This window comes from Lampris incognitus, chromosome 19 (assembly GCF_029633865.1).
Source record: "Lampris incognitus isolate fLamInc1 chromosome 19, fLamInc1.hap2, whole genome shotgun sequence".
NCBI classification, from domain to species: domain Eukaryota; kingdom Metazoa; phylum Chordata; class Actinopteri; order Lampriformes; family Lampridae; genus Lampris; species Lampris incognitus.
This window is the reverse complement of record NC_079229.1, coordinates 3,376,361-3,400,401: the sequence shown is the minus strand read 5'-3', so window position 1 is coordinate 3,400,401 and position 24,041 is coordinate 3,376,361. Positions and strand designations below refer to the sequence as shown.

General features: G+C 44.0%; 1 protein-coding gene across 2 annotated transcripts in view; it reads right to left on the bottom strand.

Annotated features, from left to right (window-relative positions):
* Positions 1-2,128: 2,128 nt before the first annotated feature.
* mtr (5-methyltetrahydrofolate-homocysteine methyltransferase) overlaps positions 2,129-24,041 on the bottom strand; it is a 99,852-nt gene continuing 77,939 nt past the window's right edge. For both annotated transcript variants that reach the window (XM_056299606.1, XM_056299607.1), the window contains exons 24-33: positions 23,299-23,419; positions 21,716-21,797; positions 21,436-21,534; positions 16,526-16,601; positions 14,217-14,372; positions 9,345-9,544; positions 5,886-6,086; positions 3,203-3,398; positions 2,531-2,643; positions 2,129-2,247 (exon numbers count right to left, since the gene is read on the bottom strand). In XM_056299606.1, coding sequence (XP_056155581.1) covers positions 2,158-2,247; positions 2,531-2,643; positions 3,203-3,398; positions 5,886-6,086; positions 9,345-9,544; positions 14,217-14,372; positions 16,526-16,601; positions 21,436-21,534; positions 21,716-21,797; positions 23,299-23,419 — 1,334 coding nt within the window. In that variant the 3' untranslated portion in view covers positions 2,129-2,157. The remainder of the gene's footprint in view (positions 2,248-2,530; positions 2,644-3,202; positions 3,399-5,885; positions 6,087-9,344; positions 9,545-14,216; positions 14,373-16,525; positions 16,602-21,435; positions 21,535-21,715; positions 21,798-23,298; positions 23,420-24,041) is intronic.

The window sequence follows — 24,041 nt, the reverse complement described above, 5'->3', positions numbered from 1 at the left end:
AGGCTAGCTAGGTAGTACAAAGGTAACATGATACCCAGGCTAGCTGGGTAGCTCAGACGTAACATGATACCCAGGCTAGCTGGGTAGTTCAGAGGTAACGTGATACCCTGGCTAGCTGGGTAGTTCGGAGGTAACGTGATACCGAGGCTAGTTGGGTAGTTCGGAGGTAACATGATACCCTGGCTAGTTGGGTAGTTCAGAGGTAACATGATACCCAGGCTAGCTGGTTAGTTCAGAGGTAACATGATATCGAGGCTAGTTGGTTAGTTCAGAGGTAACGTGATACCCAGGCTAGTTGGTTAGTTCGGAGGTAACGTGATACCGAGGCTAGCTGGTTAGTTCGGAGGTAACGTGATACCGAGGCTAGCTGGGTAGTTCGGAGGTAACGTGATACCCAGGCTAGTTGGTTAGTTCGGAGGTAACGTGATACCGAGGCTAGTTGGTTAGTTCGGAGGTAACGTGATACCCAGGCTAGCTGGGTAGTTCGGAGGTAACGTGATACCCAGGCTAGTTGGTTAGTGCAGAGGTAACATGATGCCGAGGCTAGCTGGGTAGTTCAGAGGTAACGTGATACCCGGGCGAGTTGGTTAGTTCGGAGGTAATGTGATGCCGAGGCTAGCTGGGTAGTTCAGAGGTAACGTGATACCCAGGCTAGTTGGGTAGTTCGGAGGTAACGTGATGCCCAGGCTAGTTGGTTAGTTCGGAGGTAACGTGATACCCAGGCTAGCTGGGTAGTTCAGAGGTAACATGATATCGAGGCTAGCTGGTTAGTTCAGAGGTAACAAGATGCCGAGGCTAGCTGGGTAGTTCGGAGGTAACGTGATACCCAGGCTAGCTGGTTAGTTCGGAGGTAACGTGATACCGAGGCTAGCTGAGTAGTTCAGAGGTAACGTGATACCGAGGCTAGTTGTTGAATTCAGAGGTAACGTGATACCCAGGCTAGCTGGTTAGTTCAGAGGTAACACGGTACCCAGGCTAGTTCAGAGATAACACGATACCGAGGCTAGTTGGTTAATTCGGAGGTAACGTGATGCCGAGGCTAGCTGGTCAGTTCAGCTCATCAGGTCAGTTTGAAGTCCTGCACCTTCTGGACGCGGTTAAATAAGTTATGTAATAATTATTATTTTAGTATGAATTCTGACCACCTCCTGGAAACAGCGTTGGACGCGCTAGTTCCTGTGGTTGCCCCGAATTCGCTACTCTACAGATATATAAGCACTTTAATGTGAATGAGTCTAGATACCATCCTGGACGTGTTGATGAGTTTCTGGCCATATTGCTCACTGTTGGTAGTGTAAGAGATGGTATGTTGAGAGTGTGTGTGCTGAAAAGTCAAAACTCAGTTGGTCCTGGATTGGAATATAATTTAATTTCTTGTTGAAACAACACGAACTAGACGAGTCATTAACAAAGCGTCAGGAAGTCATTGTGAAATGTAAAACCAGATGAATATGGTCTAACTTTGAACCACTCGTTCATTCATCGTCAGGGTGCTCCCAAGATGTTACCAGGCCAGTCTCTGTTCTTCGTAGACGATGTGGTTTGTAACTGAGTGTGAAATGGCCGGGATGAGAGTCAGCACCTTCAAGTCTGAGACCATGGTTCTCTACTGGAAAATGGTGGCTTACTCCCTCCAGGTTGGGGATGAGTTGTTAAAGGATGTCGGGGTCTTGTTCACGAGTGAGGGGAGGAGCTTCAGCAGTAATGCGGTGAAGAGGGAGCTGAGCTTTGGGTAGAGACCGAAAGGGTGAGATCGTGGATACAAGTGGCTGAAATGAGTTTCCTCCGTAGGGTGTGGAGCTCGGACGTCCGGAGAGCGCCGCTGCTCCTTCACGTTGAAAGGACCCAGATGAGGTGATTCAGGCATCTGATCAGCATGGATGTGGTCTGAGTCAAACTTGCACTAACACCATGGCAAAAGAGCCACTTTATTTCCACATTGTATTGCAGTGCCCGGGGACCAACTCCACTTGTTTCCATCGTCTTGCTCAGGGGCACAGGTAGGAGGACCTGTGAGGCAACAGTGCATCACTACATTTATAATTAGTGGTCACCATGTGGATACCAGACAGCATCTACCAGGACATTCTGTCCTTCTCATTATTTGGGAAATGTCCAGCTGGTTTTCTTTGAGCTGGTGGGATAGTTAGGCTGTCCTTATACATCAGTATCGTATCCCAGTATGGGCTCCAGCCATCGCTCCACCTCGGACACACTCATCTCCTTCCTTCCTGCATAGTCCTCCACCTGGAAATACAAGCCATGACAGGAGAGGATGGATAAAAAAAAGAGTCAGTGTAAGAACCCACTAGAAAGAAAAAAACTTCATCTTACTAGTACGCTCAGACATCTTTTCTGCACCTTGTGTATATATGTGAAGGTTGTAGTGTTGTTGTTCTATGTTGAGTCAAATTCCATGTAGTGCAAGCCTACATGGCCAATAAACATGATTTTGATCTGATGACTTAAACATTTTTCATATTGTTACCTCGCTAAGTTAAGGCATGACAGTACGCCACAACAGTATCACCTGCTCCTTTGTAATCCTGCCAACAGCAAAGTAGGAGGCCTGGGGGTGGGACAAGTAGAGACCACACACTGACGCAGCTGGGGTCATGGCCAGAGACTCAGTCAGACCAATACCTAGAGAACATGTACACAGAAAAATACATTTACACACTTTTTATTGTTGAGAAAAACAAACCAACACCACATCTAAGACACAAATGAGGGACACGGATGGGGATTACTAGTTTTGAGTTCCCGTGACAGCAAGCATCTACCCAGCTGAGCTCAGTGCAGCACAACAGACACCTCTCTACTCCAGGGGGCTGTTGTGAAGCTACCCCGGTGTTTTCACTTTCATTCGTCAAGGGAAAAGACAACTGTAACTTGTTGGAGAACCTGATTTGCATGTTTTCTAATTAGATTTTTTTCCCTTGATTTTGGAAACGTTAAAGAGGTAGCAAATCTTTATCACAGGTGTTGACTGCTCTGCGGGGAACCTTAACAAAAAATGAGATCACACCGTGTCCATCATGCCTGCTTAGAGAGAAAAATATTTTTGATTTTTTTGCGTTTTTTCAAAATGTGAGCGAACAGAAATGGGCCAAAATAAGGGTGTACTTAAGCCACAATTTGTTTTACTTTCGCGTAGAAAATAATGAGGCTAAAAATGATAAACGGTAAGATGTGCCCCCACCTGTCTTGTCCAGTACACCAGCCAGGGTCCATAAAGTGTTCTTTTCTGTGTGGTCAGGCTGGCTTGGGTAGCCTGCTGCAGGCCTGATGCCCTGATAGCGAACCCCGTGGAGGTCTGAAGCATTTTCTACACCCTCATCACTGCTGTAGCCCCACAGGTCCTTGCGAACACGGGCATGTAGCTGCTCTGCAAACGCCTGGAGAAGAATGATGGAAAATGTATAGATCAGGTGGTGGTGTTACAGAGAAGGTATAATACAGGAGGAGCAGAGGCATGTAAACAGAAAAAGAGGAACCACTACATATATTAAAGTGGTTGTAGGGAAATTAAATAAAAGAAACAAATAAATTGATCAATAAGTAAATGTGCCCCAAGTACCTTCGAATCCAGCGAGGGCCTTAACTTTTACTAACTTAAACAAAAAAGACTCCTTTGATTAGGACAGTGAAGAGTAAAAGAGATGAGGATGACAGCAAAGTGAGAAATGTGCACTTTGACTTTCAGCTGTAAACTGACATGTGAGGCTGCAAGGTCCTGAGCTCTGCAGGCCAATTTTTGCAGACACTTCAGAATAACTGAGGTATACCATGGAAAATAATTTAAACCATCTCGAGACTCCGCTGCAATAGATTCCATTTGATATTGTGTTTACTTACTAAAATCGCCATCAGTCATGTCTACATGGACTGTACAGGCTCAGCACAAAACTTCAACCTCAAATAACACTGATGCCATTGTAGGCCTTCCACTGCTTAACTATCTTCTAGTTGTGTAGAACAGATCATGTCCACTATTGAGTCACAGAGCACTAAAATGGACTCACAAACATCCATTTACGAGAAATGACTTCCATACACCAAGAACTCCAAGCAGCCATCATTACAAACTGCCATCTCAAAATAGCTAGCACATTAACGAACTAAAACCACCTTCATCAACATGGATTCTCTGTCCTGGAGCAAAGGGGACATTGAAACCTTTTGCCTAGCAAGGTGCATATCCTGAAAGAGAAATGCTCCGACCCAAATACCAAAAACACTGAATGTTCCTACATCAGAAGAAAATCTGTATGTCCATGGTAAATTGATAATGGATAAGCACACCCTCCTGTTGCGTGAGGAACTTCAGGGTGATGATTTACAACATATTATAATTCTCTGACCACATTAGAGGCGTCTCCAGTGCCGGCTGCTTTGTTTTGTCTGCAGAATTGGATCCTACCTACAAACCTCAATTCCAATGAAGTTGGGACGTTGTGTAAAACGTGAATAAAAACAGAATACAATGATTTGCAAACCCTTTTCTACCTATATTCAACTGAATACACTACAAAGACAAGATGTTTAATGTTCAAACTGATAAACTTTGCCGTTGCCGAAGAACCTTGATGAATTCGGGTGCTGCACAAGCAGCGGCAGTTGTGCCAGTGACTTCTGGCCACTGTCTTGGAAGGCCCAAAAAGAGCCTCGCTGCACATCAAGCTGAAATATGTCCTCGATTTCTTGGCTTGAGTTTCGCCCCTCATGGTCTTATCCGTCTCCAATTTTTTTAGAGTCTCGAGAAGTGCCATGTATGCTGAGATAACTCGTGAGAAGGCATTAGTGTGGATGCACCACCGAGTAGGGCATAGATAGTCCCAAGACACTGCACACCTCCTCTTCGGTTCCAAAAAGCGGCTGAAACAAACTTTTCCGTTTTGATGATTCTCAAATGAAAATAAACTCCTTGGGCCAAGTTTACTGCATCAGCAACTAGCCTCACTTCCCTTGCTACTTCCTGACTTCCTGTAGAACAAGGTCCAACGCATTGTTACTGCAATGGACATACAGGGACTCTGGGCACAACGCTTTCAACTTTGCTTGGACACCACTGAAACGCCCGGACATATTAAATGCACAAGTGAAACGGTATCCTTGCAGACGTTCCATAGGCAAATTAAAACACGGGAAAACGCCGTTAATGCATGAAACCGCTGTTTCTGCTGATGAGTCACACGCATTGTAAAACCCCAGGAACACGTTTTATGCTGTCAAACTAGAGGAATCCACAAACTGCAAACAGCACGACAACTGCTCACAGGCACTAACTGTTGCTCCATCTGCTGTAAGCCCCAAAAAAGAACAGGGCCGAGCTTCAGAGACAATCTCTCACTGTACTTCCTGCATGAACAAACACTTCAACGATTTTGTCTTGAATCGTATCCGACATGCAACTATCTCTGCGTAAAGGCCATTGTCTAGCTTTTGGTAATGAGTGCGTCTTCTCCAGCATAAGCGACCAAGGGATGCCATCCATGTCGAACATTTTCAGTATCCTTGGCCATTTTGAGAAGCCTTGACCCCATCTTCAGGAAACTGGCTTCTGCATGTAATCTGGTCCTGAACAGCAGTTTTTGGACTGTTTTTTTAAGTGTATGTCACTCAGTATTTGTTTTAAATCATCATTTATAATGAGCATGTCTTATTTCCAATATCTTAATATTTTTGTGCTCATAAGAAAAAGAAAATAAAGAACAATCTTGTGGTAAAAAGGTATTTAGGCACTAGGCTGTATGTTATGCAACAAGGACATGTCAGTTAACTGGTAAGTGAGTTATTTGACCAAAGTACTTCCATGCTCATTAGCAGAAAGAAAATAGTTGTTTTTTTAATGTTTTGTGTGTGTGTGTGAAAAACCCCCATACCTCAGCCAATCTGTCAGCCAGGGCTTTGACCATTATACTATTGTAATCGTCTCCTTGGATCTTGAACTGCATACTGAGCTCCTCAGCTCCAAACACTGCAACAGCAAACACTCCAATATAATCTGCAATACCGCTGTTTCTGGGAGCCACAAAGTCAGACAGGCATCGGTAGGGGTCTGAACTCCCCACGTGCTTCTCTACCTGTAAAAGACACACACACACATTACATTTCATGTCAGAATGAAAGAATCAGAACACTTGCATACATGCCTGAGGTAGACGGATGACAGAGCGTAGCGGTAAACATACAACATGTACAGTACACTATACAGTACAGTATATACAACATGGTTGGATTATTTGACAGCGTTAAGCGTTCATTTGAATGACAGCCCGTGGAAAGAAACTGTTTTTTATCTGGTTGTTTTGGGGTACAGTGCTCTGTAGCGCCTACCAGAGGGGAGGAGTTGGAACAGGTTGTGACCAGGGTGTCATGGGTCTGCAGTGATGTTGCCTGCCCATTTCCTGACCCTGGAGGTGTGTAAATCCTGAATGGAGGGCAGGTTGGCACCAATGATTTTCTCTGCGGACTTAACTGTCCGTTGTAGTCTGTCCCTGTCCTGTTTGGTGGCTGAAGCAAACCAGACAGTGATGGATGTGCAGAGGACAGACTGGATTATTGCAGTGTAGACCTGAATCAACAGTTCCTGAGGCAGGTTGAACTTCCTGAGCTGGTGGAGAAAGCACACCACCTGCTGGGCCTTTTTGATGACTGTGTCAATGTTGGATGCCCATCTTAGGTGCTGGGAGATTGTGGAACCCAGAGATCTGTAGGTTTTCACTGCAGACACCGTGCTGTTGAGTAGGGTGAGGGGAGGCAGTGTTGGGGGGCTCCTCCTGAAGTTCACTGTCATCCCCTCGTGACTTCCGGCAAGATGGCGCCAGTGTGTGCAGCAAGCCGTCTGTCATGAGTTGCTGTCAAAACACGATTTGGGAGATCCATTTTCAAACCTTCCTCCATTGCTGACGGCTATACCGGCATACCTGCGCCGCCCACCTCGTGTCATTTCCCGTAGGAAGTGTCCTAGAAGACAGGGAAATCAGGGTGGTGTTCGGGTGAGAATCAAGGCTTACTTAACGTCCTCCCATGGAAATGAGCATTGCCTCCTTCGCAGTGGATGTCACTTTCTTCTGATTCGATGGATCCTGCCGGTGGAGGCTCCACTTCCCAGAAGGACGTGAGCCTGCAGAGGTGGCGTGGATTACAGGAACCTTCGCCCGCTGGATTGTGCATCAGCATTGGACAAAGATGAACGTACTGTCCGTCTGGCTGTCATTAATGCTAGATCGCTAGCTAATAAGACATTCCTGCTTAATACTACATCTCGGGAATTGGATTTTCTGTTTCTGACGGAGACCTGGCTTCATGCTGGTGAGTTCACCCCATTTTCTGAACTTCTTCCCCCTGACTGTTATTCATCAGGGTCCATTTTGGGCCACATTCTCTTCTCATTGTATATGCTGCCCTTGGAGTCCATTTAAAAAAAATACAATATGTCTTTTCATTGTTTTGCTGATGATTTGAAAATCTATCTGCCTATAAAAACAAACGGCAGATATTCTATACAGGCTTTGCTGAGGTTGTGAAGCTGAGTACTTCACAACCTGTACTGCATGGCGGGTCAGTTTCTGTCTCAATGGATTTACCAAGCACTGTTCTGCCAACGGGATTATAGCATATAGATTATTGACTATTGCAAACTGTTCTCTTCTCTCACGTCTTTTCTCTCGCTCTCTCTCTGGATGATGTCTTCTCTTTTCTCTTCTTGTGTGTGTGAATGGTGTCATGTGAGTCTCCCTTGTGTGCACGTGGAGTCTGTCCTCCTCCCAGGTCTCCATGGTGATGACGGTCACCACCTGGACGCTGCTTGCCATCCCCTGCATCACATTTTCTTTTTATATAAATCCGTGTAATTTTGTTATCCTGTTTAAATGTTATATCCCTCTCTCACTCAGACGTGTGACTAATGTGTTTTTGTCTACACAGCGATGGTGGTCACGTGGCTCAGGTCCTGGTCTGTTCCAGTGGTGTCTGGACACTGCTTGGCATCCTCCTCATCAATTTCTTCATAAATTTTATGATTCCGTTAGAATTCTGTTATCCTCTTTCAATGTTGTATTGTGTAAATTGTGTAAACACAACATCATTGCATGTTGTCCGTCTTGGGAGAGAGATCCTCCTCTGTTGCTCTCCCTGAGGTTTCTTCCTAGTTTTTCTCCCTGTTAGTTTTTTTTAGGTGGTTCCTTGTCCAGCATGAGGGTCTTAGGACAGGATGATGTGTTGCTGTAAAGCTCCCTGAGGCAAATTTGTAATTTGTGATATTGGGCTATACAAATAAAACCGACTTGACTTGACTAGAATGGTTTACAGTCAATGAAAAAGGTCTCTAAGTCAGGGCTGTATGATGTCTTCAACACTGTGACATCCGTACACCAACCATCGTTTATGTAGAAGCATATGCCACCACCCCATTTTTCCCCCAATAGTTCATATCACGGTCCGCCCGGAGGAGTTGGAACTGTGGTAGATGACGTGTACTGTCCGTGATATGCTCACCAAGCCAGATTTCAGTGAGACACAGGGCAGCAGATCTGGAAAAGTCTGAGGTTCTCCATTTATGAGCAGCAGTTTGTCCATCTTGTCGGCCAGAGCGAGCATTCGCCAGATGGATTGATGGGAGTGCGGTTCTAAATCCCCGCTGTCGCAGTTTAACGAGCGCTCCGGCTCACTTACCCCTTCAGCGTCTTCGTCGTACTCCGCACAGGGCTGTAGCGATCAAGACTTTCGTTAAAACATTCAGTTAAAGTCGGTAAAAAAGTCTGTTCAGTTTGTCGGGTGGACAGTTGGAGACTTAAAAGTTCTTCGCCTTGTATGTGATCAGTGAGTGAGTGCTGGAAACTAAACAAATAAACCAAAACAGAAAAAGTCCAAGAGAGCGCAGAACTGAGGCTACCACCTGCAGCGCCATCTTGACGATGTTTTTGATTACGTTTACAGGACAAAGTTGTATTGTTCCTGCTGCAATAATCAGGGATGGGGATGGAATAAAGTTCCCCGTAGAGTGAGATATGTAATAATCAATTGGACGATAAGAAACAAGTAAATCCCCTGCAGAAATCCTAATAAACTGACAGAAAATACACAATATATATTTTACATAAACTGTACTTCAATAACAATCTAATAAAATTTGTATTCACATGCAATCTACTATATCAAGTAAATATTGATTGGTATCAATACAGAGTTATGATTGCACCTTGTTCCCAAATTCCTAATAAACAAGACATACCTGTTTATACTTTCTGGTTCTAATAATAACATTATATTATTATTATATTATAATTATAATAATGATATCATTTCTCTACTTAACACATTCATGTAATGCGCCTGACCTGTTGCCGTAGACCATGGAACTTAGCTATCGGCTGAGTGTTGCTCTGTGGTGTGAAACCATCGGCGTACACATGTATGTCATCCCCAACACTCTGCGCAGGCCAGAATCCAACCAGGCCCCTCCCTTGCAGACCTTGGCTGTCAATCAAACGGTTAAGGAGTCGGTGGGCATCATCAAACACACGCCTAGCTTCTGTACCTGCACCATTTAAAAGAAAACAAGTATTACATTTTTGTAAAATGTTTGAATACAATTGGAATTAAATTGTTTTCCCTCAATAAACATCAATTTGTTTTTTTATGACTGCTCTGAGTTAATAACCATATACGTTGCAGCAGCTCCCACCTCATTTTCTTTTTTTCATGTTTTTTTCCTGATTTGTGTGTGTGTGTGTATATATATATATACATATACATACATAGCAGGAAGAAAATGAGAATATATTATGGTGTTTGGAGTGGACTTCAGTGGGCATGTTGATGAAGGGAACAGAGGTGATGGGTAGGTACGGTGTCAAGGACAAGTGTGGAAGGATAGCTAGTGGTGGATTTTGCAAAAAGTATGGAAATGGCTGTGGTGAATACATAGTGAGGGAGGAACACGGTGACATAAGAGTGGAGGAAAGTGCACACAGGTGGACTATATCTTATGTAGAAGGCGCGATCTGAAAGGGACTGGAGACTGCAAGGTGTGACAGGGGAGAACGTAGCTAGGCAGCATCGGATGGTGGTCTGTAGGATGACTTTGGAGACCAAGAAGAGGAAGCGAGTGAAGGCAGAGCCAAGGATCAAATGGTGGAAGTTGAAGAAGGAAGACTGTTGTGTGGAGTCAGGCAGGAGTTAAGACAGGCACTGGGTGGTAGTGAGGAGTTGCTGGATGGCTGGACAACCACTGGAGAAATAGTGAGGGAGACAGCTAGGAAGGTACTTGGTGTGTCATCTGGGCAGAGGAAGGAAGACAAGGAAGTACAGCAAAGTATACAGAGGAAGAGGTTGGCAAAAAAGTGGGATAGTCAGAGAGATGAAGAAAGTAGACAGGAGTACAAGGAGATGCAGCGTAAAGCGAAGAAAGAGGTGGCAAAGGCAAAGGAAAAGGTACATGGTGAGTTGTATGAGGTTAGACACTAAAGAAAGAAAATATCGTGTACCAATTGGCTAGAGAGAGGGACCGAGCTGGGACGGATGTGCAGCAGGTCAGGGCGATCAAGGATAGAGATGGAAATGTGCTGACAAGCGAGGAGAGCGCGTTGATGTAGTAGTGTGATGTTGTTGCGCTGTATTATGAACAGGGCATGGTATATTTCAGAGAATGCAGAATGGGTTGAAACACAGGGTATCATTTTTTGCTTTCAGGGTTCCTGTGTTCACTCGGTGTTGTTAATATGTGTTAGTATGTCCTTATACAGCGCTGTAAATAAGTAATGTTTCATTTGGGGTTTCACATTATGAGTCGGCACCTTTCTCTGGGAAATCGCGGGGGATGTATCCAAGCAGAGGTAGCGAGCATTTTATTGTGAAATGCACTTGTCTGGTTTCCGCTGGCTTGAATTCCTCTTTGTTTTGGGATTTCTAGGGGAAAGGTACGTAGTTTCTGCTCTCTACAATTTATAGTCACAAAGATGACGTTATAAGCACTTCAAAACACATGTTAAGTCAGAGTAACAACAGTGTTGTGTTTTACAATTGCCATTACAGTTGTTTTTATGCATAAGTCTGCTAAGTGGTGCTGAAGTGTGTCGCAGGGCTGCTATGTGTCTTGTCATGATAGTGTGTGTTGTTGAGACTCGTTGTATGGAGTGTGTAGTGATTGTACTCGTGTCTCATCACGCTAGTGTGTACTGTTGAGACTGGTTGTATGGAATGTGTAGTGATTGTACTCGTGTCTCGTCACGCTAGTGTGTACTGTTGACACTCGTTGTATGGAGCATGTAGTGATTGTACTCATGTTATGCAGGCGCGGAATGTAAGAAACTCAATGTGAATGTTTCTCTGCACACCAATACAGGCATGTAGATTTATGCATAGTTTTAATTTTTTTTTTTTTTAATTTGATTTCTGATTTTTCCCTTTTTTCTCCCAATTTAGTGGCCAATCGATCCCTATTTTAATTCAAACACCCACCCTCATACTGTATGTGTTCGCCAACTGCATCTCTCCGGCCGGCAGTCTGGAAGGAGTCGCCTCGCCACTTTCGTGACAAGGCGACTCCAGGCTTTTTCCGACACACACAGAGACGCATTCATGTGACGAACACAAGCCGATTTCGCCCCCCTCCCGAAGACAGCGTTGCCAATGATTGCTGCTTCATCGAGTCCAGCCATAGTCGGATCTGATGAGACCAGGGCACGAACCCCGGTCCCCAGTGGGCAACTGCATCGACACAAAGCCGATGCTTAGACCGCTACACCACCGCGGACCACATAGTTTTATTATTTTGATGGAAAATACAATGTTAGATTAATTTATTCATACTTTGCACCGATGTATTTTATTTCTGTAATGTTATTGGGAATTGACTGCTCTCTTTGTTTTGGGATTTCTTGGGGAAAGGTGCAGAATGGGAGCATGTAAGAAACTCATAATGTGAATGCTTCTCTGCGCACAAATACAGATCACATATATGTGCATCTCGGGAAAGTCTGTCTTCATTTATGACACAACGCAGCGTCAGACCCACTACATTGAGAAGGTGAAAGGAGTACTTTGAGGGGCTGATGAATGAAGAACATGAGAGAGAGAGAAGGTTGGATGATGTAGGGATAGTGAATCAGGAAGTGCAGTGGATTAGCAAGGAGGAAGTGAGGGCAGCTATGAAGAGGATGAAGAGTGGAAAGGCAGTTGGTCCTGATGACATACCTGTGGAAGCATGGAGGTGTTTAGGAGAGATGGCAGTGGGGTTTTAACTAAATTGTTTAACACAATCTTGGAAAGTGAGAGGAGGCCTGAGGAGTGGAGAAGAAGCATACTGGTACCGATGTTCAAGAACAAGGGTGATGTGCAGAACTGTAGCAACTACAGAGGTATAAAGTGGATCAGCCACAACATGAAGATATGGGAAAGAGTAATAGAAGCTAGGTTAAGAGGAGAGGTGATGATCAGCAGCAGCAGTATGGTTTCATGCCAAGAAAGAGCACCACAGATGTGATGTTTGCTTTGAGAATGTTGGAGAAGTATAGAGAAGGCCAGAAGGAGTTCCATTGTGTCTTTGTAGATTTAGAGAAAGCATACGACAGGGTGCCGAGAGAGGAGGTTTGGTATTGTATGAGGAAGTCAGGAGCTGCAGAGAAGTATGTAGGAGTGGTGCAGGATATATATGAGGGCAGTGTGACAGTGGTGAGGTGTGTGGTTGGAATGACAGATGGGTTCAAGGTGGAGGTGGGATTACATCAAGGATGGGCTCTGAGCTCTTTCTTTTTTGCAATGGTGATGGACAGGTTGACGGATGAGATCAGGCAGGAGTCTCCGTGGACTATGATGTTCATGGATGACATTGTGATCTGTAGCGAGAGTAGGGTGCAGGTTGAGGAGAGCCTGGAGAGGTGGAGGTATGCACTGGAGAGAAGAGGAAAGAAAGTCAATAGGAGCAAGACAGAATACCTATGCGTGAACGAGAGGGAGAAGAGCAGAATGGTGAGGATGCAAGGAGTAGAGGTAATGAAGGCATATGAGTTTAAATACTTGGTGTCAACTGTCCAAAGTAACGGGGAGTACAGAAGAGAGGTGAAGAAGAGAGTACAGGCAGGGTGGAGTGGGTGGAGAAGAGTGTCAGGAGTGATGTGTGACAGAAGGGTACCAGCAAGAGTTAAAGGGAAGGTTTACAAGATGGTAGTGAGACCAGCTATGTTATATGGTTTGGAGATGGTGGCACTGATGAAAACCCAGGATGTGGAGCTGGAGGTGGTAGACTTCAAGATAAGATTTTCGTTGGGAGTGACAGAGAGGGACAGGATTAAGAACTAGTATATTAGAGGGACAGCTCAGGTTAGATTGTTTGGAGACAAAGCAAGAGAGGCAAGACTGAGATGGTGTGGACATGTGTGGAGGAGAGATGCTGGGTATATTGGGAGAAGGATGCGGAATATGGAGCTGCCAGGGAAGAGGAAGGCCAAAGAGGAGGTTTATGGATGTGGTGAGGGAAGACATGCAGGTGGCTGGTGTGACAGAGGAAGATGCAGAAGACAGGAAGAGATGGAAACAGATAATCTGCTGTGGCGCCCCCTAACGGGAGCAGCTGAAAGTAGTCATCATAGATTCAATAAAGATAGAGGGTGATAATGCTCAAATCTAGTAGAGTCCTTAACCTTTTTAAACTATAAAGATATAAAGCTGCATTAATGTCTCTTTTAAAAGCCTTTCTGTATAGCAAAAACATACATATTCAATAACAGAGCACAACAAATTCCACAATTTCAAATTAACTTAAGCAGGAATGTTTATTTCCATCCATCCATCCATTATCTTAACTGCTTATCCTGCTCTCAGGGTCGTGGGGATGCTGGAGCCTATCCCAGCAGTCATTGGGCAGCAGGCGGGGAGACACCCTGGACAGGCCGCCAGGCCATCACAGGGCCCACACACACACACACACTCATTCCTAGGGACAATTTAGTATGGCCGGTTCACCTGACCTACATGTCTTTGGACTGTGGGAGGAAACCGGAGCTCCTGGAGGAAACCCACGCAGACACGGGGAGAACATGCAGACTCCACACAGAGGACGACCCGGGATGACCCACCAAGGTTGGACTACCCCGGGGCTCGAACCCAGGACCTTCTTGCTGTGAGACGACCGTGCTAACCACTGCGCCACCGTGCCAACCAGAATGTTTATTTATTTCTGTTTTGTTTTCTCTGTTTTTTTTTACACATACCAACAATGTGGTCCTTGAAGATCTTGGGATATCCCCTGTTGGGGTACTTGCCCCTTAGTTGCCAGATGTCAAAGAAAGGCTTCCAGTCAATGTACTCTACCAAGCTATGCAAGTCATACGACTCCAAAACATGGGTGCCCAGGAACTGAGGACGCACTGAAAGAGAGCAAGAGATGTGAACTTGAGTTTCCATATTACAGTAAAATGTCGTTTCAAAATGATTTTGGTTGGCGATATGATCGTTTTTATTGTTTAGTTATTATTCTTGATGAGTCTGTAAATATTTTTCCCTTCACCTTTTGCACTGCACATACATGAACTTAACCTTGTATCCCCCCTCGACACATACACCGATTAGCCAAAACATTAAAACCACCTGCCACATTCTGTGTAGGTCCCCCTCCTGGTGCCAAAACAGTTCTGACCTGTTGAGGCATGGACTCCACAAGACCTCTGTAGATGTCCTCTTGTATCTGGCAACAAGATGTTAGCAGCACATCCTTTAAGTTCACTAAGTTGCGAGGTGAGGCCTCATGGATCAGACTTGTTTTTCTAGCACATCCCAGAGATGCTTGCTCAGACTGAGATCTGAGGAATTAGGAGGCCAAGGCATCACCTAAAACTCTTTACCATGTTCCTCAAACCATTCCTGAACAAATTTTGCAGGGTGGCAGAGCACATTATCCTGCTGAAAGAGGCCACTGCCATCAGGGAATACCGCTGCCATGAAGGGAGGGGTGTGCCTGGCCTGCAGCAATGTTTAGGTAGGTGGCGCGTATCAAAGTCACATCCACATTAATTGTAGGACCCAAGGTTTACCGGCAGAGCACTGCCTAGAGCAGCGGTGGCTAACCATGTGCCATGGAGAGCCATGCCCACGTGTATACAGGTTTTCATTCCAACCCGACTCCACACCAGGTGACTTCACTGATACATTCTTCCTCTGTGGTTGAAGAGTTGCTAATCAGTGAAATCACCTGGTGTGGAGTCCGGCTGGAATGAAAACCCGCACACACATGGCTCTCCATGGCACATGGTTAGCCACCCCTGGCCTACAGCATCATACTGCTCCTGCCGGCTTGCCTTCTTCTCATAGTGCATCCTGGCGGCATCTCTTCCCCAGGTAAACAGCGCAAACACACACAAAGAAAATGTGATTCATCAGACCAGGTGACCTTCTTCCACTGTTCTATGGTTCAGTGCTGACACTCACATGTCCTCTGTAGGTGCTTTCGATGGTGGACAGGGGTCATCGTGGACACTGACCAGTTTGCAGCTACACGGCCCCATAAGCAGCAAACTGCAATGCACTGTGTGTTCTGACACCTGTCTATCATAGCCAGCATTAACTTTTTCAGCAATTTAGCTACAGTAGCTCTTCTGTGGGATCGGACCAGACAGGAGCCTTAGGCGCCCATGACCTTGTTGCCGATTTGCTGGTCGTCCTTTCCTCGGACCACTTTCGGTAGGTGCTGACCACTGCATACTGTGAACACCCCACAAGACCTGTCGATTTGGAGATGCTGACCCAATCATCTAGCCATCACAATTTGGCCCTTGTCAAAGTCACCCAGATCCTTACACTTGCCCATTTTTCTTGCTTCTAACACATTAACTTCAAGAACTGACTGTTCACTTGCTGCCTAATACAGCCCAGCCCTTGACAGGTGCCATTGTAATGTGATAACCAATGTTATCCACTTACCTGTCAGTGGTTTTACTGTTTTGGCTGATTGGTGTACGCTCACAATCTTACTCACAAGCTCACTCTCATGTAAAGTCAAAGTATTTCATGTTAATGTATCAAGTGTGTTGTATAAAGTTTAAAATGATTCATTAATTTGTAGTTTGTATAAATATGCTTATGCTTTGTATAAATATGCTAAACGCATATAGAGTTTAAAATTAACAATTTCATTTTTGTGAAATTGTACAATTAGTGTTTAAACGGTGATACAGAATTACGCTCAACTTGGCTGCCCTGACATACATTTAGAGTTGGGGTTAAATTGACATTTTTACATCCAATCCCCAGTTTTTAAAATGCTCCAAAATACGTTTTTTTCTAAGGGGGGGGGTGTCTTTATTTGTATATTTATTTATTTGATTTTTGTCTTAGGCCTATATAACAATAGTCAATTTGTGAATCATATTTAGCATAATTTCATGAAATCAGTTAACTCTAAATGCAAGTTTATCTTTTCTGTATGGGGAAAAAAATCCTGAAATAAATCCTTTATTGTTATACATTTTTATATTTAACACATTGATTTAAATATTCATTCATCTGTTCAACCATTACTCTTTACCTGGTCTGGGTAGTGAAAGCCAGTCTATATGCAGAGCCCGTTCCCTGGCCTTGGACAGAGACAGGTACCGGCAGTCCTTGAAAAGAGTAGCGGGAAATTAGGAGGAGAGGAATAGGGGGAACGGTTTTGTTTGTATTATATGCATCTTTGACAAGCGGCATAATGTTTAGCAGCCTGCTAAACTTTCAAGTCCTATCACTGAATATGGTACAATCCATCCAGCATGAGTATGACTTCCACTGTTCTCGTCTTCTCTCCCTTTAGCTTAATATATTCTACAGCATTGTAATAAAAAACAAATTAGATTTAACTTGCATACTTTTAAATTGTATTTTACACTTATGTAGTGGTTTGAAATTGAATCTAATCTGTAATGCATTTATAATCAAATTTAACTTAAAGGTCTAAAATTCTAAATTCAGACTTCACAATTCAAATGTAATTATGCTTTGACATCAAGGGCTAAGCAAACAGGGGGGCATCAATTAAATCTCTTTTCAGCCAATCATCAACAGCCGACATGATGGATCAGCATATTGCCAGATATTGACTGGGTATCAAGATCTTTTTCTTCTTACAGGTGGAACGAGTAAGATTTTCCTGAAATCAATCTATAAACTCATTCATCCCTCTCAATCATCACTTATGACCCACTACACCTGTTATTCTGCTGTGTATGGGACATTTCTGGGTGTTAACCTTTGGGAAGCGAGACTATAAAAACGTAGCGACCAGGTGCCAGACCGAGGCCGTAAGCACACATCCAAGCAGAAGCTACAACATTGGTGGACATAGCACATAAAGACACAAATATAGCATGGCAAGCAGACAAAGCTCGCTCCAAAACGAGAGTGAATCTGGGGTTGGTTTACACCTGCTGGCAAGCACTGAAGGACACAATGGGAATAAAGAGCGACGTGGAGTTGGCCTGCACACTGGGATGTGTTCTGGCAGCTGCTGTCAGCGGGCGTTACGCCACCACAGCTTTGGTGTTGTTTAGCCGGGGAGGAGGGTCGAACTTTGAATGTTGTGTTTACAAACCACAACCGACAAATCCTACTCGGTCTCCCTTCAAACAACATCAACAACCGGATCTCTACAAGAAGACGGCTGTTGGGGTATCTTGATGTATGTAGATGTTATGCACATTTTGTTGGTCTATGTTGGCTAGTATAATCAGGAATCAGGAACAATTTGTCATTTCTATCATGTACTTGCATACATAAAAGAAACAAAATGTCGTTTCACCCAGCCCACAGCAGTGCAACACAAAAGATAAAAACACACATCCAAAATGTCCAAAAATGACACCACCAACTACTCCTACTACTACTACTATTTTCGGCTGCTCCCGTTAGGGGGCGCCACAGCGGATCATCTGTTTCAATCTCTTCCTGTCCTCTGCATCTTCCTCTGTCACACCAGCCACCTGCATGTCCTCCCTCACCACATCCATAAACCTCCTCTTTGGCCTTCCTCTTCTCTGGCAGCTCCATATTCAGCATCCTTCTCCCAATATACCCAGCATCTCTCCTCCACACATGTCCAAAGCATCTCAATCTTGCCTCTCTTGCTTTGTCTCCAAACCGTCCAACATGAGCTGTCCCTCTAATATACTCGTTCCTAATCCTGTCCTTCTTCATCACTCCCAATGAAAATCTTAGCATCTTCATCTCTGCCACCTCCACCTGCTGTCTTTTCATCAGTGCCACTGTCTCCAAACCATACAACATAGCTGGTCTCACAACCATCTTGTCCACCTTCCCTTTAACTCTTGCTGGTACCCTTCTGTCACACATCACTCCTGACACTCTTCTCCACCCACTCCACCCTGCCTGCACTCTCTTCTTCACCTCTCTTCTGCACTCTGTTTAGACAGTTGACACCAAGTATTTAAACTCATACACCTTCGTCACCTCCACTCCTTGCATCCTCACCATTCCACTGTCCTTCCTCTCATTCAAGCATAGGTATTCCATCTTGCGCCTACTGACTTTCATTCCTCTTCTCTCCAGTGCATACCTCCACCTCTCCAGGCTCTCCTCCACTTGCAGTCTACTCTCGCATGTCATCCGCAAACATCACAGTCCACGGAGACTCCTGCCTGATCTTGTCCGTCAACCTGTCCATCACCATTGCAAATAAGAAAGGGCTCAGAGCCGATCCTTGATGTAATCCCACCTCCATCTTGAACCCATCTGTCATTCCAACTGCACATCTCACCACTGTTACACTTCTCTCATACATATTCTGCACCTCCTACGTTCTTCTCTCTAACTCCTGACTTCCTCATACAATATCACACCTCCTCTCTCGGCACCCTGTCATATGCTTTCTCTAAATCCACAAAGACACAATGTAACTCCTTCTGACCTTCTCTATACTTCTCCATCAACATTCTCAAAGCAAACATCACATCTGTGGTGCTCTTTCATGGCACGAAACCATACTGCTGCTGCTGATCATCACCTCTCCTCTTAACCTAGCTTCTACTACTCTTTCCCATATCTTCATGCTGTGGCTGTGTAGTTGCTACAGTTCTGCACATCGCCTTTATTCTTGAAAATCATTGACACCACCAAAAACACACAAAAACAGAGAGAACAAAGGGAAAAAAAACCCAACCCACAAACAGTTAACAACACAGTCCATTTAGTGCAACACAGTCCAAATATTCCACTGTCCAGAGAACGAAAGCCAGCCAGGATGACTATCGGAATTGCCGGTCTGCATAGGCTAGCAGCTAGCTTAGCCTACACCACTTCCGTGTCCTGTCAGACCGACCTCGGCGCTTCCTCCTTGGGTGCAGCTCCAGGCAAGGCCGTGGTCCTTGGGCCCACCAGATGCAGCAGACCACGCTCCCTCAGCAGATCCAACGCCAGCTCTCCTAGCTAGACACCTTAGACACACCTCCCCCGCACTCCACACGACAACACAAACGCAGACGCAGACAGAGACATTATATACCAGGCGAAGGAATCACTTTTGTACCATACGGGAAACCCATGGCAGAAAAAAGGTAATAGCAAATTTGATGTAACCATGGGCAGCTTCAACAGGGCGGAAACTTGTGAACTAATTGGAATATATTTATTGTCTCAGCTACAAGACCTGGATATCAATGTCGGACTCTATAGGGATGATGGGCTAGCAATTTGTAGGAGAACACCAAGAGGTCAAGCAAATTAAGAAAACAATATGCAAAATATTCTCAAATGTTCGGCTAAAATCACAATTGAAGCAAACAAAAAACAAATGGACTTTCTGGACATCTCAGTGAACCTTAGGAACGGCACATACAAGCTGTACATTTAAGCCCAACAGCATGCTGCAGTATGTCCATAGAGACAGCAACCACCCACCCTCCATCTTGAAGAACACCCCAGAAAGCATTAATAGAAGACTCAAAATTATCATCTAATGAGTCCATCTTCGATGAAGCTGCACCCCCATACCAAGATGCATTACAAAAGAGCGACTCAAGTACAACCCACTAATAAATACTGACTGCCAGCAAACCAACAAACGTAGCAGAAGACGAAACATCCCCTGGTACAACCCACCCTACAGTGATACCATGGCCACAAACACAGGTAAGCAGTTTTTTGAACTTTTGGATAAGTGCTTTGCCCCGGACCACCAACTGAGGAAGATATTCAATAGGAACACCATCAACATTAGTTACAGCTGCATGCCCAACATTCAACACATAATATCGTCCCACAACACAAGAATCATCAACAAATCAATGACACCTTCATCACAACCGGACACCCCCAACTGCCGTGTGAACGACTCCTGCCCCCTCGAAGGAGATGCCAGACGACAGAAGTTATCTACCAAGCTACGGTGACGAGAGATGACAACGGCAAAATAAAGACATACGTGGGTCTAACAGAGGGAACATTCAAAAAGAGATTTAATGCACACGTGTAGCTTTAGAAACAACCGTTTAAAGAGTGTATATTTGGTCACTGGCGGACAGAAACATTAATTATTCAACCACCTGGAAAATCCTCTCAAAGAACAAAACATATTGAACCAGTAGTAAAATGTGTAATCTATGTCCAACTGAAACATGTTTCATCATCTGCAAACCAGAAACGTCCACATTGAATAACAGGAATGAGTTGGCCAGCAGTTGCAGACATAGATATAAGCACCTATTTTGTAATTATATATAAATCAGAGAGTACCTCTTCTGCTGGGCCTTTTTGATGATTGTGTGTATGCTGGATTGTCATCTTAGGCCCTATTAACCTAGTAACCTCTCCAAAGCACATCTTGGTGAGTGCCTCAGGCTTGCCACAACAGAAAACAGCCTCGACATCAGAAGGCTTGCCTCATCGCCTTGCTCTCACTTCTCTCACTGACTGGTGAATGAACATCCATTTATTTTGTCCATTTGTTTGTTGGTTTTGGGACTTATTTTGATTCAAGAGTTCTTTTATTTATTTTTTTCTTGTGTGACCTTCAACACAGGCTTTAAGAATCCCAGGCCCAAGTTATTACTACTATATAGTATTATATAATAATAATAATAATAATAATAATAATTGTAATAGCAGCAACAACAATATCTGTACACAAAACAACCTTTGCTGGCGTAGTGGAAAAAACCCCATGATGTTTTGGCTCATGGCTTGGCATGCATGACATGATTTGGCATTTGGGGGACCCTGGGTTATATGATACGTTAAAGAAATAAACATTTGAAATGAGATGTAAATTAAATTTATATTAAAAATACCCTCGACTAAGCCACAAAGGCACCGAGACTAAACCTTGAGCGAAGGCAAAACATTGTAAAAATAAACCTTACTGTGATCACAACTGTACATTACAATAAACAGGAGTTAAACAAATGACCAGGCGTTTTCCTTTTACTGCAGCCTGTCAACTCGACATACCTTAAAAGAGTCATAGTGGTCCTTTCTGATCTCTTCATACTCTTCAGTCAGTTCCTCAAAATAGTCATCTAGCAGTTCCTCATCCAACAGCTGGGAGCACTTGGAAACACAACAGAAAAGAAGTGGTGAGTTACCGTCCGGGAGACTTACACAGTCTAGCCATCTTTTTCACGTTTACCTTTACCCTAGCATATACACACACACTGCCCCTCCCTCACACACACACACACACACACACACACACACACACTGACTGGGCAAAATTGGACTGTCTGCTTACCACAACCACACTTCTAGAGGCGTCAAGAACATGAACAACAGGACAGCTGTAACGAGGTGCGATCTTCACTGCTGTGTGGGTCCTGGAAAACACAAACACAAAGACAATCTTCACTGCCGTGTGGGTCCTGGAAAACACAAACACAATCTTCACTGCTGTGTGGGTCCTGGAAAATAAATTCACAAACGAAACTGTTTGAACACAAAGTAAAACAACATTACATTAAATATTACTACTACAAATATAGCTTTGAAATGAGTATTATACCTTGTGTGCAATGATTAACCACACACACACACACACACCCCGAGTTTGAGAGGCAAACCAGCCTCAGTGAAGATGCTCACTCATTTTATTCATAAACAGGACATAACTTGTACTAAATTAATATGACTTGTATTAATATGTTATGTTTGGGTTTAGAAGGACGAGGCTTGTTTTATTCCACTCTTAACTCATTTATTACACAACTCATTCAGTTACATCTATGTGCATTTTCAGTGTGTTTTCTTCATCAGCAGCTCAGCAGGTGATAGGCCGCACTGGAGAGGTGATGCTCTGTAACTGAGTAGAGCCAAACACAGATCCGAGTCACTGTCGGCTGCTTTCTTTAGGAGTTGCTTGAGAATGTGGACTCCCTTTTCAGTTTGCCCATTCGACTGTGCATAGTGTGGACTTGACATCACATGCTGGAAATCATATTGCTCTGCAAACCTCTGCCATTCTCTGCTGCTAAAGCATGGGCCGTTGTCACTCACCACGGCGTGTGGAATGCCATGGCTGGTGAAGCTTGATCTCACATGTGTTATGACACAGGTTGATGACGTATTTGCTGATAATGCCATTTCAGGAAAGTTGGAATAGAAGTCAGTTACCATGAAATAGTCTTTACCTCTGAGGTGAAACAAGTCCATTCCCACTTTGTGCCATGGTACTGTTGGCACATCAGCTACCACCAAGGGCTCTTTGCTCTGCTTGTTTCTATGTTTCTAGCATGTGTCACATTTGCTTACCATTGTTTAAATGTCTTTGTTAATTCCGGGCCAGAAGACTACACACATAAATTAATATGACTGGCAATGATAAGGAACACATAAATCAATATGACTTGTGATGATAAGGAACATAAATTAACATGACTTGTGATGATAAGGAACACATAAGGAACACATAAATATGACTTGTGATGATAAGGAACACAAATTAGTATGACTTGTGATGATGGTCTGGTCTGAACCGACAGAAGGTCTACTGTGGTACAAGTCACAGAAAATGTTAATGATGGTTACGGGAGGAATGTGTCACAACCAACCTGTTCTCCTTCGTCTTGGAGTGACAGCCTGTTTGAACCCTTCCACTTTGTTTTTTTTAAACCATGAAGCTAGAGCTTGCCAGTCCGTTTAAGGTGGAAAGATTTGGACTGACTTCAGGTAATGACACTGTTGTGGCTTCTAGGTACGTAGGCAGCTTCCAAACAAATATTGGGTATAAATAGCGTTGGAACAATATAAAAAAAAAACAAACAAAAGAAAAAAACCTGCCATTACTTTTTGTTACAGCAATGTGTAAATTGTGTCACTCACTTCGATGTGGTGGCTCCTCCAATGAGTAATGGGGTCTTCATTCCAAGCCTCTCCATTTCTTTGGCAACATAGATCATCTCATCCAGGGAGGGGGTAACAAGACCAGAGAGACCAATAATATCTGCAGGGCATAAATCACATAACCACAAAAAATAAATTTATACAATTAACCTTTTGAGAGTCATTCATTAAGTTTGTAATTGCATTCTGACAACTGATGAAATCATCATTTTAGTTGAAAATTTTAGTTGACCTGGCCATGTCAAATACCTTTTGAAGTAATAGGATAAACTACGATCTTATCTGTTTATCATTTTATAATCTTGGCACTCTAATCATTATAGTCCCAAACAATAGTCCACACAAAACACATACAAAAGCAGTGACTCATTGCCTATGTCCTCTGCATCCAATATTCATCAGAAGTAAAGAACATTGATACCCTTATCATGACAACAGTTCGGGGAGCAAAAACAAAACCTCTGTTTAGCCACAAAAACAGAGTAATTCGAAGATAAATTCCAGAAGTGACCATATGCCTGTTGAAAGGATAGTTAGGGTCCGCGGTGGTGTAGCGGTCTAAGCATCGGCTTGCTGTCGATGCAGTTGCCCACTGGGGACCGGGGTTCGCGCCCCGGTCTCGTCAGATCCGACTATGGCCAGACTCGATGAAGCAGCAATAATTGGCAACGCTGTCTTCGGGAGAGGGGTGAAGTCGACTTGTGTTCGTCACATGAATCCGT